The sequence below is a fragment of the Galeopterus variegatus genome, unplaced genomic scaffold, assembly GCF_000696425.1.
Source record: "Galeopterus variegatus unplaced genomic scaffold, G_variegatus-3.0.2 Scaffold3124, whole genome shotgun sequence".
NCBI classification, from domain to species: domain Eukaryota; kingdom Metazoa; phylum Chordata; class Mammalia; order Dermoptera; family Cynocephalidae; genus Galeopterus; species Galeopterus variegatus.
In genome coordinates, this window is record NW_007729235.1 from 3,393 (window position 1) to 19,926 (window position 16,534).

Sequence of the window (16,534 nt, forward strand, 5' to 3'; positions counted from 1 at the left end):
GGTTGCGATCCGTTGCCGGTCACGAAAAAAGACAAAAAGGGAAAAAAAAAAAAAAAGAAATGGTTGTTTATTCTCTTGTGGTCTGTTTTTGTGTGCATATTTTAATTGTAGTAATAGTTGACATATATCGTATACTAGCACATTGTCATTCTACATTTTAAAAAAACTGTTTTTAATGTTTGTGAGCTGCATGCAGAAGAGTGCAGAAAATATATGTACAGTTTAAAGAATGATTCAAAGTAGATGCCTGCGTAACTCCCACCCAGGTAAGAGACCAGAGTGTTTGCAGCCCTCAGGAAGCTCCCCTACTCTGTACCCCTCCCCAAACACAGCCCTTCCCTCCCTGCCAGAGACAACCAACATCTTGACTTTTCTGATCATCATTTCCTTGGTTTTTCTTCATGGTTTTACCACTATATATATATATATATATATATATGACTAAACACTATAATTCACTTCTGCCTGTTTTCTATCGTTATATGAATGGCATCGTATCATATTTACTATTTTATGTCTGCTTCTTTCCCTGCATTATTGTTTGCAAGATGTTGTATATGGCTGTAGTTGGTTCATACTGATTTTCAGCTTAAAAGAGAAAACAGTAGAAGTTTTATATTCTCAGTCTCTATCCCAAATCTAGATTTTATCAGGTAGCCCAGGTTTGTGATACTTTTATAGTTAGGAAAAGGCATTCTTTCCTCCTGCTTGTGACTTTCCCCAACCCCCACCTGAGGTCTCAAACGGAGGAGTCCTTTGCTCACTCCCCACCCGTTTCCTGGGAGTGGGGTGCTGGCTCTTCCACCCTTTGGCTCACATTCTAGGAAGTAGTTACGCTGTGGGCCGCAGGAGGCTCTTAAGCTGCAGCTGTCCTCCTTCCAAGGGAGCTGATGGAATTATTTCTGAGGTCTGGAGACAGCTGACCGGAGCATGAAAAGCACAGCAGGGCTGAGGAATCTGCCAGGGGGATGGCATGGGGGTGGGGATCCGCAGGGGTGAGGGGTGGTGGTGATGGTGACTCTACTCATCACGAATGCTTGATGTTTTAAATGCTTGATGTTTTCTGGTTAAAGCCTCATCAGGCATCAGGAATACTTGTCCTAAGTGTTTGCACACCTCTGTATGCCTGTCTTCCAGGGCCTGGAGGAGCTGGGCTCATGGAAGTGGGATTTACTCATACTTACATTGCTGGTACTCGGCCTCCCAGGGCCTCACATGAAGAAGCCTCCTGACCTCAGTGGGCAGACAAGCACCTCCAAGGAGCCAGGTGTATGCCTAAATTCCCAAGACTGGTGTTGAGCACACAGGATCTGGGATGTACACACGGATACACATGTGCACCCACGCAGCTAAGCTTGTCGTATCCCAACAGCATACACACCCACGCACTCAGCTTTGGCTTCTGACAACTGCCCCACCTCTCTTCTGTGCCTTACAGCTAATCTTATTGAACAAGTGGTCTGCAGCTTCGTTTCTTACCACCCTCTCACAGCTAATCCCTGGAATTTAGCTTTTGCCCTCTGCACTCTGATAGTGCTTACTCGTTAAATCCAGCCACCCTGGGCCAGGACAATTCAGATGAACCCCTGGGATTAAAACCTCTTACTTGATCTTAGCGTGTTAAGGATTCACCCCCTTGGGTTTATATACACCTTCCCAGAGGCTGTTTGTTTCATTCAATTCCGGCTTGGCCTGGGCCCAAGAAACAGGGTGCCACCTCTTGATCTTCCTTGCGTCAGCTCCTTTGTCTGGAGCTTATTTTGTCAACTTTCTCAGGAAGAAGCCCTTACTCACCATATTCACACCCATTATACTGACAGACTTGGATTGTGGTTCCCTTCCCTTCCCTCTTACTACCTCAAAGAGGCTGTTCCTGGTGCTGGGCTCTTACCTACAGTCCTCTCCTCCCCTGACCTACTTGTTCCCATTCGTTCAACCTTCTCTACAGTGCAGTGACAAAGGTGGTGGCAGTATTCCAGATGCAGATGCTCATTGTCTGGTACAAACACCCCAGGCCAGCCATCCCCCAAAATGATACCTGCCATCCATAGGTTTGATCCTGCCCAGCCCCTGGTTTAATGGAAACAGGGCTGGTGGGACACAAAGAGGCCTCCTAACTAGCCAGTTTGGTATAGAAATATGTTTATGGCTATGAACAAAGATCTGGGGTATATCACAGAGGGTGTAACACTAGCCACAGCCTCCCTCTTTAGCCTCTGCCTCCATATGCTACTCTTCTGCCTGACCGATCTGTCCTGTCCAGGTTCTTGCTATACAGGTCCTCCACTGGTCCTTGGAGATGCCTGATTCCCACATGAAAGATGGAGGACCTGCCCTTTTACCTCCCCCAGTTCCTCTCCCCAGAGCTGGGTTCTACTTCCAGAATCCCTCAAAACATTTTGCACAAAACTCTCAGGTGACCAAAATCAGGCTCACCATTCAGACCAGCCCTCCTGGACATTGACACTGGCCTGAGTTGGGGAGGAATCTGGGAAGAGTCCCAGGGTTGTGGTTGGGGTGATTGGGGAAAGTGGAGTTGGTTTTGGACAGACTGAGTTTGTGCCGCCTCTGGAACATCCCCGTAGAATGGTCCTCTGGGTGTGTGGATGATGTTAAAATGCCCCACGCCTTCATTAGCATAGAAGGTATTCAGAGTCCTGCTTAGTTTGGAAAGCAGAGAACTGGAGGTAGTGAAGAACTCAGTCACAGGGTAGGTGAAGTTCGGTTGCAGGATGTCGGGAGAGGTGGTCATAGGGGCGGAAAAAGCTGTGATTTTTTTTTTTACTTGTCGCCTAATTGTTATTTATCATTAGTTCATCTAAATGGACTAGAGAAGTGGTTACCTCTGAGGAGATGTGGGGTCAGATGAATGAGGTGCAGGGACTTGAATGGTAATGACAGCTTACAAGACTTAGTGTCATTATTCTGTATACCTTACATGTATATTATAAATATTATTTAAAATCTACTTAATAGTTGATTAAAACAATTAAGAATTAATTATAAAATTATACTGTGTTTTAATATTAGTTCAATATTGTTTAGTATTTACTATTTAGAAAGCAACTGACTTTTTTTAAAAAATTAAGTTTATTACCTTAAACCCTCAGCATTTTCCCCTCACCTCAAACTTCCCTTTTGGCTTTTGTGTTCTGCTGAACCTCTGGTTTGTTGTCATGTTTCAATTCAAAGAGAATCCCTTTCCTGAGTGGCCCCAGGGTGATGTAAGTGCCAGCACTCCCCCCCACCCCATTTGAGGGATGGCTGTCCCATGAGAAGGCTGGTAAATGCCATCCTACTGTTTTCTTTTTCCTTTGTGCTGATCAGAAGAGAAATAGCTGCAGGTTTCATTTTTCTTTCCAAATAACCGGCATGTATTGCCTTTTGATCCTTTAGCAAACGTTATCCGCTTGGAGCAAGGAAAAAGCCATGCCAGCCAGCCTGTGTCCACCGCCTGAGCTGGCTTCGCCTGCCCCTGCGTTGCCACCCAGGTTGCTGTTAGAGTTGGTTTAAATGTCCCAGATCCTCATGTCACAGGGCAGTTGTGTCGCTCTCCTCTTGTGTGTTCTTTGATATTACAGTGACAGGTCATCTGTAAAATCACACATTTTTCTACGGATTCTATCAAAAGAGGACATGTGAGTTTTAAACCAGTGCCTGTTAAAAAGAGGAAGTCCATGTCTTAGATCAATACCTATCAAGTTCATCTCAAGGTCTTTATGCAAGAAGGGTTTCCTTTGCACAGTTCTGGCCTCATGTGTCTGTGCCAAGCCCAAAGGCCCCTGGCATCCTCCAGCTGAGCTGCTGGCAGGGGCAGCTGTGTGGGACAGACTGTACAGCTCTCCTAGTCTCACACTTCCCTGCAGGCACAGCGCATCCGGGGAAGGTGATGACAGAAGCAGACAATTCCAAAACACAATGTTGGGATTGGCATTTCCTTGGCAGAACTAACACTGTGTGCCTTCTAGGAGTATAGTGTGTGTGCATTTCATGAGCAAGCAACAGCAGCTGCCATAACCTTGATTGTCCACTAAGCAAGATGCTGTCTGTGCAATTCTGCCTTGGAACTGCTCAACAGCGGCAAAAAAAAAGGGGGGGGTGAGGGATTTCGTTTTCCAGCAAGACAGTTGTTGGATAGTAATAATTGTTACTATTTTAAAATGAAGGGCTTTCTCATGAAAGACTGCACCCCCTGGTTAAAATGTTGTCCCCCCACTCCCCATCCAGAAGTCCCTGTTCCCAGCTTGCACATTACCTTAACTCAAACCCATAACTAGTTCGGGAACATAAGGAATCCATGCCACAGAATCAGGAAATTGGGGGATACGTGTTGTGTACAGTTGGATAAATCTTGGCATATCAAAGATATTCACCATCTTACTGTAAAAGGTATCATTATTTTCCTGAATAAACTGTAAAATTCTTAAGATTCCTTTATTTGCAATGCAACACCACTCCATCAGTCCTGGTCTGGTTTTCTTCAAGGTCACTGATGGTAAAGTCCAGGGACTGGAGGGAAAGCTGGGATAAACCTGATGAATCTATGCAACTGTAGAATTCCATACTTCCAATGTACTCTTTCCAAATAACATTTAACTATCCGGCATTTTTTTCCATTTCTGCCAGTGAAGACCAACATGTGTTTTTAATTCTTCCATTTGCACAGACAAAATAGATGGATGATCATAGTTTTTGGTTAAACATATGGGCATGTGGGATATAGCCAGAAGTCTTTAAAGGAGGTGACATTTATTTTAAGGCCCAATTTTTTCTTAATGATGATTTGATTATAATGCTCATTTCTGTCTAATGTAATGTGTTAGTCAGTTCAGGCTGTTATTTAAAAAAAAAAAAAAAAAACATAGATTGGGTGGCATAATCAACAGAAATCTATTTCTCACAGTTCTGAAGGCTAGAAAGTCCAAGGCTGAGGTGCTGACTGATTTGGTTCCTGGCGAGGAGGGCCCTCTTGCTGGTTTACAGACAGTGCCTTCTTATTGTATCCTCACATGATAGAGAGAGAATTATCTCTCTACTGTCTCTTTATATAAGGGCTTTAGTCCTAATTACCTCTCAAAGGCCCCACCTCCAAGTGCCATCACATCAGGGATTAGGGCTTGAACATATGAATGGGGACACCGACATTCAGTCAATAGCATGTAGTAAGCCGGTGGGCCAGATATTGGCCCTGTCTACACAGTTATTGGGTTTTGGAATAAACAGGGTGACTTGAAGCCTCATAAACTGGTAAAACTAATACTGACCTTCTATAGAGTTTATATTTCTTTCTGACCACAACCTCTAATAAGAGTGCTCTCTTGGTAGGCTGCCTCAACCAGAGCATAGGAAAGAGAGTCACAGCCAGTGGCATTTATGGTGCTTAAGAGCCTGTTTTGCAACAATTGCCCTCAAATGCTTTCCCTTTTGGGGGACTCTCCTGAGAGATCCAGAGTACCCATCCCCTCCCCACCCCCCATTCCCCTGACTCCATTATGTTCATGCACCCACGTACCCACAGACAGCAGGAGCGCTGCAGAGAGACGCCAGTAACATCTTTCCTTTGTTCAATTTAGCGAAGACTTGCAGGGAAAGCTGTAGGAATGAGGTGCTAATGAGGTTACTGGGGGAGGTGAAGAACATAATGAATGTCAACAGTCAACAGCAAGTGGGCATTAGAAGGGATTAAGCACGTTGGTGAGGTATACAACTTGGAAATGTAGAAACGTTTCGAGATGTAACAAGGTGATCCCACCAACACCAAATGACTGGTCTCACCCATTCCCGCTCTGGTCTCTGGTGCGCAGTGAAGGACATCCAGTTTAAACCAATACCTGTCCAGTTGGTTTTTAGGTCTTTAGGCAAGTGTCCCCTTTACCTTTTAGTCACTTAGGAAAGCAGTTATTTGTGTCTCTCTCGCCCTCTAGACTGAGTTTCTTGAGAGCAGGACCTGTGGCTTTTTCAGAGTTGCCTCCAGTGGAAAGGAGTGAAGTTAGAGAATATGTTAGTGCACATAAATGTTCATTTTAAAAGATATTCTCTCAAAGCACCATGGGTGGGGAGTGTGTTAAGCAACTGCACTACATTATCCAAATAAACCAGTGCAGGCCTAGAGTGATCCAAGGCCTTGGTAACGGTGAAAGGCTGAAGCCCTGTAGCCCCTTCTGAGGACAACAGCCACACAGGGCAGCCTGAAGACAGAAGTCTGCCAGAAGAAGTCTGCCAGAAGGTCGGGATGGTGCTCACAGCATTGGGCTGAATCAGGCCTCAGTGCTGGGCCGTTATTTACACTGAAGTGACTCTATGGGGCAGCTTTAAATCTGGGGTCTGGGACACCCCCGCTTCCATATTAGTAGTATGGCTCAAGGTTGAGTGTAGGCGTTTGTAATGGTCTGCCTGATCTGCCATAACAAAATACCACAGACTGAGAGGCTTAAACAACAGAAATTTATTTTCTCACAGTTCTGGAAGCTGCAAGTCTAAGAGCAGGGTGCCAGTGCCAGCATGGTCGGGTTCGGTGAGGGCCCTCCTGGCTGGTAGACGCTGCCTTCTCACTGTGTCCTGACATGGCCTTTCTTCTGTTCATGTACAGAGAGAGAGAGCTCTGTGGTGTCTCCTCTTACGGGGACTCTAATCCTATCAGATCAGGGCCCTACCCTTATGACCTCATTTAGCCTTAAAAACCCTTAGAAGCCCCATCTCTAAATACAGGCACACTGGGGGATAGGACTTCAGCATATGAATGTTGAAGGACACAAACATTCAGTCCATAATAACTCTAAAGACATACTGTCTGGCTTTCAATCTCTACTTTGTTACAAACTAGCTGTGTAACCTTAAGGAAGTTCCTTAGGGAAGCCAGTCTCTCCAGCCCAAGTCCTCCCCACTGCCTCTCTGCTGGAGCCTTCCACACTAGGGGAGTGGAGCCCCTTTTCCCCAGAGGTCAGAACCATACCTTGCAGGGAACAGATGTTCATGGAGCACAACTGTCACAGCCACCTGTCTTGTTTCCCAGCACTCCCCCTTTCCCCCACCCCCAGCAGCAGTCCCAGCCTTTCCTAACAGCAGGAGAACTCGATGGTTGAGGCTCTGTAGGCACTGTAAGCTTTCTTGGTGCTGAGATTCCATGCACTCAAGCCTGGGCAACTTGGCAAAAAAACTGCCACCTGCTTAAACCAACTGTGTCCAGGAGAGGAGGCTAAGCTCTCCAGATATCTGATGTATCGCCATACAAGAGATATTCCTTCAACAGATTCTGAGGCCGTTTCATCCTGGGACATAGCCTTCCTGGAACTTGCCTGGTGGCAGGCAGTGTTGCTCCCGCGCCTCGCTCAGCCAGTGAGCGGGAGCCGGTCTGTATGTGGGATCCGAACCCTCGGACGGGAGCGCCGCCACGCTTCCCAAGTGGCGCACTATCCAGTGCGCCACCGGGCCGGCCCGACTCAGCTACTTGAAAGTCTTAAATTCCTTAAGAATTTCAGCTTTCTTATCTGTAAAATGCTACTCCTTGCATTGTTTTGGGAATAAAATGAAAGAATAAATAAGAAAATGGATTAGAACTCACACAGCATTTTGGGAAGGTAAAAAATGATGTTTCTGTGGGCCCCAGCTTCCTCCTTACTGTCACTGTGTCACAATGCCCAGTAGATCCCGCTGTGAGGTCAGCACGGAGCTTGCGGCCCCTGCTGGCTATAGGAGCAGCTTCTTCAGGCTGTGGAGAAACTTTCTTCCCATCCCTGCTCACCTACCCTGACCATGGAGTTCGGGCTCTGATAGGAAGGGGTGGGGCCTTGGTGACTGTGAGAGGGGACTTTGACCTTGACCAGTGCCCCCTCTCACCTTCTGTAGGAACATGCTTGCCAATTCAGCCAGCGTGCGGATTCTTATCAAGGGAGGCAAGGTGGTGAACGATGACTGCACCCATGAGGCTGATGTCTATATTGAGAATGGCATCATCCAGCAGGTGGGCCGTGAGCTCATGATCCCCGGTGGGGCCAAGGTGATTGATGCCACTGGAAAGCTGGTGATCCCCGGAGGCATCGACACCAGCACCCACTTCCACCAGACCTTCATGAACGCCACGTGCGTGGACGACTTCTACCATGGGACCAAGGTAATGTTTCTGCTTGCCGAAGGTGGCTTCCTCTTTGGCTTTTTTTTCTGCTTTTGGGGCTGCTCCAGACTAGACCCACAAGGTGCACCCACTGTGTTGTTAACAGAAGAAGGGTGTCTCAAGGGGCCACTATGGCAACTAGAGTAGGAATTTCCAGCTAAGTGTCACAGATGTCCATGACTATGGAAAAGGAGGCATTTAGGCCCATTGCTGGTCCCATTACTTACCTATATACCCTGGCTGGGAACTGATTTTATTTTTATGTTTTATGTCATGCAATATAGACCTAGAAGAAGAGAATTAGCTGCTGTTTATTATTGTGTATGGGGAGAGCGTGATGTGATAGGCTCTGTCATGTCTGATAAACTGAATTAAATCCCCAAAGACTGTAAAAAACAAATATGCCTCTTCTAGAAGATTAGCTGTCTTCTGTTCTCTCTCTTAGCTTGTTTACTATTTTTAAAAAGAGCTTGATAACTACTTGTGGGGGTTCTCTTTTCAGAGTGACTTATCATGGGCCATATTTAACAGTTACCGAGCTAGACCTGAGCTACTGTACATTCCTGAATGCAAAGTTCAAAAATTCAGACCTGAGAAACAAACGAATCCGGAGGAAACTATATTTTCCAAAAAGAGCCACAAAGGAGTTCTTCTACCCTTCCTCTGTGCTCTAGAAGCCTCTGTCATTGCTGTCATCCCTCTTCATTGTAATCATCTGTCACACTCCAGCCTCTCCCTGGACATCAGCCTGTGGGCTCCTTGAGGGCCAGTCCTGGCCATATTCCTCTGCTTTCCCAGAGCATGGCGCTGGCCTGGAACTAGAATAGCTACCCCATGAATATTTGCTGATTGATTGAGTGAATGATGCTTATCTGTGTGCATTAGGTTCACCTATGAAGATGTTTTAACGTACAGAATTGAATCAGAATCTCAAAGGGCAAAAGTCTCCAACCCTGGCAGCAGCCCCTTCTACTGTCTGAGCTACAAAGAACTTGGCCTCTAATGCTCCCTTGGCAAAAGGCATTCACCAGCTCCTGGCCCAGTGGCTGCAGTTCTATGTCCTACTTTGGCCCACAGCCTCAAATCCCCAAGGGCCCTGCACCCTAGAATCCCACCTCTGTTCTTCCTGGGGTTCTCAGGGAGCCCTTCCCCATGCTCAGAGCTCTCTCACTGGGATTCATCTTTCTAGGGGCTCAAGTGTTCTTGCTGCTAAGCACAACTAATAAGGCTTCTCAAGCCCACCCCTAAGGAGCCTGGCTGGGCTGCCGGGGAGAGGCTGGCCTTGGGGACATAGCGCTGTGGACCAGCCCACCTCAGAGAGATGGCCCTTAAGGTCTCCATGAGGATATGCCCCCTTCCCAATCCATGAGCTACAGACTAGACTATTGGAAGGCTGGGCTGTAAAGAGTCACAATAGCCATGGCCTCGCCTGTGCTGAAGCTTGCTTCCAGGATGCTTCCAGGCCATATACCCTGGCTTCTGGGACCACACCTGCCCACACTAGCTGCACCCAGCTAAGACAGGTGGTAGGCAGACCATCCTGCTTTCTCCTCTGAGAATACCCCTGGACCCTGCATGTGATGCTTCACTAATGAAATGGGGAACTGCATCCTCATAAGCTTGGGGGCCTCTTGCAGGGTACTCTGGTGGCAGTTGAAACCTTTCTGAAGTGAGTGAGCATATCCAGGTCACTGTCCCCACACAATGAGCCAGGCTGGGCCTGTTTTGTTTGTGGTTTTTGTTGTTGTCATTTTTATTGAAGTGTAGCATACAGAAAGGTACACAAATTGTGAGTGTACAGAATTGTCACAACTGAGCGCACTCGTAGCCACCTCTCAAGAAACCAAACATTACCAGTACCAGTCATTGGCCCCCACCAAGGATAACCAATATCCTGACTTATAATACTGTAGATGTTTAAAAAAATTACAGTTTTGAGATATAATTCATATACTATACAATTCACCTATTGAAAGTGTACAAGTCAATGGTTTTTAGTGTGTTCATCATTGGTTGGCTTTGATGGTTTATTACTTTATGTTAATTAAATCAACAGCAGTATGTACCTTTGCATTGGCCTCTTTTGCTCAAAAATTCATCCATGTTGCTGCATGTTATTGTAGTTCATTCATTTTCTTTGCTTTATGTTATTCAACTGTGATATACCGCACCAGTGGCCTGCTCGTACGTTACTATAAGTGGGCATTTGGGTCATTGCAGTCTGGGGCTATTACAAACACTTGCTGTGAACATTCTTGTACATACATGTATGTACACATTTTGCTGGGCAGTTCCTAGGAGTGGAATTACAGGGTCATAGGGAACACGTATGTTCAACTTTAGTAGATAATGCCAAATAGTTTTCCAAACTAGTTGTAACAATTTATACTCCCAGCAATAGTTAAGAAAGGCCACAGTATTAAACAACAACATAACTCTGATAACCACACCAGTCCATGCTGGGGTCCATTCTGCTAGTATGCTCAGGACTTGTACCAAAAATTGTTGCTTGCTGATTACTTTTCCTGTACAGCTTTAGTACAGGACTGGATGCCATGCTGTCACTATGCTGTCTACCAGCCTCATAGAGAGCAGGCTGGCTGATTTCCTTCTCTTGTCTTTTCCACATGGTCAATTGCTGGGGCCTTGTTAGCCAGGAGTGGCAGGTTTTCCCCTGAGAGCCTTCAGCTCTTTATAGCCAACGAAGAGCTCTGCACATGTAAATTTGTGCAAGGTGGTGGTTAACTCTTGATCTTTTCCAGACTTCTCATCCATGGTGGCTGCTGCCTCCAGGAAACATCTATAGGCCCCAGATCTCCCAGTTCTTCTAGGTTTAGGCTGCCTCAGACACCCTTAATCCACATAAGGCCCTAGTTGTGGGGAATTTAAGGGACCATAGACCCTCAACCACTCTGGCTGCTGGTGACCCCTCAACTGACATTTGTTATGTCCATGTCCTAAGCAAGATCACACCCCATCCTTGGCCCCCACCCTCACACTGAGTCTCTGTTTCAGTAATGCAGCCCCTGACCCAGCTACCTGGGCCCCTTGAGAAGACCCAGCTCAGAGTCCTGCCCCGCTCCTCCCCTCCACGCTTGGATTTCCCCTCCACATTGCTGCTCCCACAGCCAAATACTTTGGCTTCCTATTTCCTCTAGTTCCTGAGAAACTCCTGGGAGAGAAAATGCTCTCTTGCTGAAACGCTGATCCTGGGGACATGTGGATTTAATTATTTACACCGCCTGTGGCTGGCACTCGTGCAGAGGCTGTGCACCTTGATAGACCACGCTGACCTATTTAGCACACTCTAAGAAAGGTGGATTCACTTTAAGTATCTGGGTATATAATAGAGGAATCATCCCAAGGAAAAAAGCTCCCTGAGTGATGAACTAAGAGAGAGGCAGCGATCAAGTTGCACCGTTTGTTCCTGCCAGACAGATCACGGGGTCCTGAACCCTGCACCCCCTCAGTTCTTGCCTGCTTGTCGATTTGGCCGCAGCAGCCAGGGCTGGAAAACAACACAGTTGAAAGCCTAGCTTTTCTGGGAGCATCTGGGTCTCCATTGTCCTTGGTCTAAAGGGATTTCTCTCTAGCACTCCTTTAGCAAACGCCTCGCCCGCCTCTGCCCCTTTCAGAGGCTGTGGCAGGCTCTGCCTGGCTCCCCTGCTCACAGCCTGTCATTTGACCCTCCCCCTGCTCCAGGCACAGCCTCCACAACACCCTCCAACCTGCGGGCCCTGCCCTCCCCAAGGCCCAGAACCAGTGTTTCCCGGAGGTACCAGGACCACCTGCTTACCTTACATAGAAGTTACATTGACTCTTTTGTACCTATCTAATATTGCATAATGAAGAATGTTCAGACAGACTGCTAAGCTCCACGCACCAACGGTTCTCCTGGCTGAGAAAAAATATCAGAATCAGGTTTTTTGAACTACAGCACGAGGCGCTTCACTAAGATGTTGGTAGAGGGGGCAGACATGTACAACCAGCCAAAGCTTCCTAAATGCCTTTTCTGCCTCCCTCTCCTCCAAAAATATAAGAACCATTCCCTATGCCAATGGTTTTCAACTCTTGGAAGCAAATTACATTAGAACCACTTGGGGAGTTTTAAAAAGATACCAGTGTCAGGCCTCAACCCAGACCAATTAAAATCAATGTCTCTAGGTCTCCCACCTCCCCCATTAGTATGTTTTAAAGCATCTCTGGTGATTCTAACCACTGGCAAGCAGATTATCCAGGAACTTTTGTGCTGTTTTGAATGGCAGGCGCCCGGGCTGTACTCCTGTTGCCATCTGACCTCCACCTTATGTGCCAGGGCTGACGTCTGAACCCCTTTGAAAGCTTGGGCCCGCCATGCCTTGCTCTTGCCCATCTGATTTATTTGCTTCTCTCTTTCTATTCACATTCCAGAGTCGCCTAGTTGGACCCACCCCAGCCTGGGTCCTAGATCCCCTGCACTTGCTAAGTTTCCCCGGCAATGTGTTTTACCCTCCTGTCTGTCCCGTGTAGAAATCATCAGTGAGAGAGAAGTTGGCAGTGGCAGAGGTGTCATCAAAGGGAAGTCCGGCTGGGGCTGGCCCTCTTCTCTGAGGTCCTAGAGACTCCCTCCTGTCTGCACCAGGGGCTATCTAGTCACAGAGACAGCCTCCCACAAACTCAAATCAACATCAGCAGCAGCAGCAGATCTTTTCCAGGTCCTAGAGACTCCCTCCTGTCTGCACCAGGGGCTATCTAGTCACAGAGACAGCCTCCCATAAACTCAAATCAACATCAGCAGCAGCAGCAGATCTTTTCGTACAGTCAACCTACAGGGGAACCAAATCCTAACCCCTAACCAGAGTGTTTGTCCAGCATGGGATCGGCCCAGGGGACTCTCGGTAGCATTGGCTGGGATGGCCTGCCACATCCCACCCCTGGTAGAGGGTCCTGACTCTTCCTTCCCCCTCCCAGTGCAGAGGACTGGCCCCCATCTGGCAGGGCCCTGCAATATGCCAAGCTAAGATGTAAATGAATTCCCTTTGGTGCCCAGCCCTGCCATCATCCTTACCGGGGAACCCATTTTCCCATTGGGCAGACTGTTTCTGCTGTTTTTGTCTTTGCAATTTACTGTCTTGGAATTAAACTTTTAAATGCTGCTCACTTCCTTTCTTTTTCCATGATTCCAGTATTATGACCCTTTTTATTGAGTTTCTGCCTAAATACCTTTCCAGTCTTTAAGCTCTGCAATAACCCTTCCTGCTTGTGGTGGATACAGACTTACATGCTCCTGCTTATTAATTGATGCTCTCAAGTTCACATATTTCTTTCCTGTAAAAAACTGGATGGCACCTTAGAAACCATGGAGTCCTACCCTTCCATTGATAGGAGACTTAGAGAGACGGAATGAGCTGCCCCCGGACCCAGAAACATTTGGATCAGAATACAGGTTTCTCAGTCTGAGGCCTTTTTCACCACCTGATATGGACTGATTGTGAATGTGTCCCCCGAATTTTCATGTATTAGAAACTTAATCCCCACTGTCACAGTGTTAAGAGCGTGGGAAATCCTATTATGATAATTGAAAGGTGAGGCCTTTAAGAGGTGACTGTGAGGACCATGCCCTAGTGAACGGATTGATCCATTCATGGAGTAATGGCTGTAGTTCTGATGGCTTCAAACAGAGGATGAGTGAGAAGCTTAACTCTCTCTTGCTCAGCCATTTTACTCATGTGATACCCTGCATCACTGTCACCACCCAACAGTAAGGCCCTCACCAGATGCACCCCCTGGATTGTGGATTTCCCAGCCTCTGAAACTATAAACAATAAATATTGTTTCTTTACAAATTACCCAGTTTTAGGTATTTCTGTTATAAGGAACAGAAAATGGACTAATACACCACCCCACTCAGGATCTCCTGAAACCCCCAGACTGGACAATTGCCCCTTTCCGACAGCCTATGACCTCTCGGTTGGCTGCATGCAAACGCTTTCCTTGACACTCTATGACTCTAAGCTTGCCTGGAACCAGACGAAGACGTCAGTGATCTGATATGCATCAGGCAGACGCTGATGAGCTTCTGCCTGCCCCGGACGGAGCTTTATAGAGCTCATTCCTCCCTGCAGGGATAACACTGGTGTCAGTGCCTCAGAGCTGGACAGTTTTTGTCATTTATAAATGGGGATAGTGAGGGTTAAGTGAGGTGATGCATGACAAATCCTTCTCACAGTGCCTGGCACAGAATATACATAAAATAAATGTCAGTCCCCAGGCGGGGGATACCTACCACCATGCCAGGCCTGGCCTTGGCTCTGTCTTCCAGTCTCTTGGGTTCCTTTAGAAAAGATCCACCCACTTGGGCTTCACAATGAACTTGTTCTACTGTCCATCCAAGTGCCGTGCCGTCTGTGTCACTGGGCTGTGCCAGCAGGGCTCCCTGGCAGGCCTTCTGGGAATCAGCCCTCCCCTGCAACTTGTTGTCCTGGTTCAGCTGCTGTTACATGGTGCCTGTTCTTCCTGATGCCCTCCTGCCCCTCGGGCCGGGCTGTGTTGGTTGGGATGAGCATAGCTGGGCTCCTCTGTCCACCTTCTCTGCATCATGCACAGGCACACTAAATAGCTCAAAGAGTGCTGCATGAAGTGACTCCCCCTCCCCAGCCACCTGGATGACATCTCTTCTAACCCCCTCTCTGTACTACTTAGTCCGATTGCAGGGGCTGTATTCATTTTCCACAATGTAACTAGTTACTGCAAACTCAGCAATTTTAAACAGCACCCATTTATTAGCTCACGGTTCTGTAAGTCAGAAATCCGGACACACATGACTGGTCCTCTGCTCAGGGTCTCACAAGCTACCACCATCAAGGTGGCAGCTGGGCTCCATTCTCATCTGGAGTTCAGTGTCTTCTGTCAAGCTCGTGTGGTTGGGGCAGAATTCAGTTTCTTGTGGTTCAAGACCTGAGGTCCCCATTTCCTTGCTTGCTCTCAGGCAAGGGCCGATCTCAGCTCCTAGAGGCTCCAACATACCTGCCAACACACCTGCCATGTGCCCCTCCATCTGCAAAGCCAGCAACAGCACTCTCACCTCGAATCCCTCTCTCATTTCAAATCTTTTTCACCAGGAAGAGCCCTGTCTCCTGTATGAGCTCACCTGATTAGCTCAGGCCCACTGAGGATAATCTCTCTTTCTTACAGTCAGCTGTGCTGTGTGACATAACTTAATCATGTTTGAGGTTTCCCATCTTATTCACAAGGTGCCTCCCACACTCAGCAGGAGGGGATTGTACAAGCATGTGGGTCACTGGGAGTCATCTCAGAATTCTACCACAGGGAGTCATGTGCAAAATCATGGCCATCCTATAAATATTTTGCCTGATACATCTCCACTTATCAATTTTGCTCAAACTACTTAAACCTTTTTAAGATTACACATTTACATTTTTTAATCAAAAGTCACTGTGACCACCCTTCACCTCACAGCTCCCTCTATGCCTCACACCACATCCCAGCTCGAGGATCTGCACAAGCTCCCTGCTGTCTAAGATATTAAGTATGGATTTCTGATCCTCGCCCTGGGCAACTGCTGGTCTTGTCCTGCCTTCCCCATCCAAGCCTCCTGGCCAGCTGCTGCCATGTCCATACAGCAGAAAGGTGATTTTCTCAGTGCACATCCCCCTTGTCCCAGAGCATCCCATGCTCCCTACTCCTGCCACTCTCCCCAGCCATCCCCAGCACCCCTCCTTCAAGGCCTAGGTGATGCACACCACACTCTTCCACCAGCTAACTCAGTGTCAGGACCCCCTTCTTCTCACCAGCTGAAATAATTTGTCATCCTGGGGCTTTCAGATTTTTTCCTGCACTAAGTTTGTCTCAGTAAGAATGAAATCTCTAAGGGGCAGACCATGATTTGTATTGAACTTATGACTCGCCACAGAATTCACAGAGCTCTGAACATGCAGTAGACATCCGAGAAATATATGAACGTGGGCATGGCGTGGAGGTATGAGCAGCGACCAGGGCAGACTGCCGGAGCCAGGATTTCAGCTCCACATTCTCTAGCTGTGTAATTCGGGCAAATTCATCTTTCTCTGTCCCCTGATTTCCTTATCTGGAAAATGGAGATTATAATGGTACTTTATGTCTGTTACTTGAGTTTCTATTCATAAAGAACTTAAAATAGTACTTGGTGCTTATAAAGCACTATATGAGTGTTTGTTAAATAAATAAATAGATTATGTTGAGGACTGACCCCTTGAAAACCTATTTGTACAGTTTCCTCATGAGGAAACATATTAAACTGTTAGGTATCAAATAGGAACTAAAAAACGTGGATTTCACTTCTACTATTAGGGTTGACTGTGTTTTAAATTTCAAATGGAATCTAATAGTAACAGTGAAAAATTCTAGATAATTTTCTCTTCTGTCTTTCTCTCAAAAGCAAAAAAA

The 16,534-nt window shown here is 47.0% G+C and overlaps 1 protein-coding gene across 1 annotated transcript in view; it reads left to right on the top strand.

Moving 5' to 3' along the window:
• Positions 1-7,849: 7,849 nt before the first annotated feature.
• The window catches only part of DPYSL5 (dihydropyrimidinase-like 5), a 47,366-nt gene continuing 38,681 nt past the window's right edge, over positions 7,850-16,534 (top strand). The window contains exon 1 of the mRNA XM_008584005.1: positions 7,850-8,110. Coding sequence (XP_008582227.1) covers positions 7,850-8,110 — 261 coding nt within the window. The remainder of the gene's footprint in view (positions 8,111-16,534) is intronic.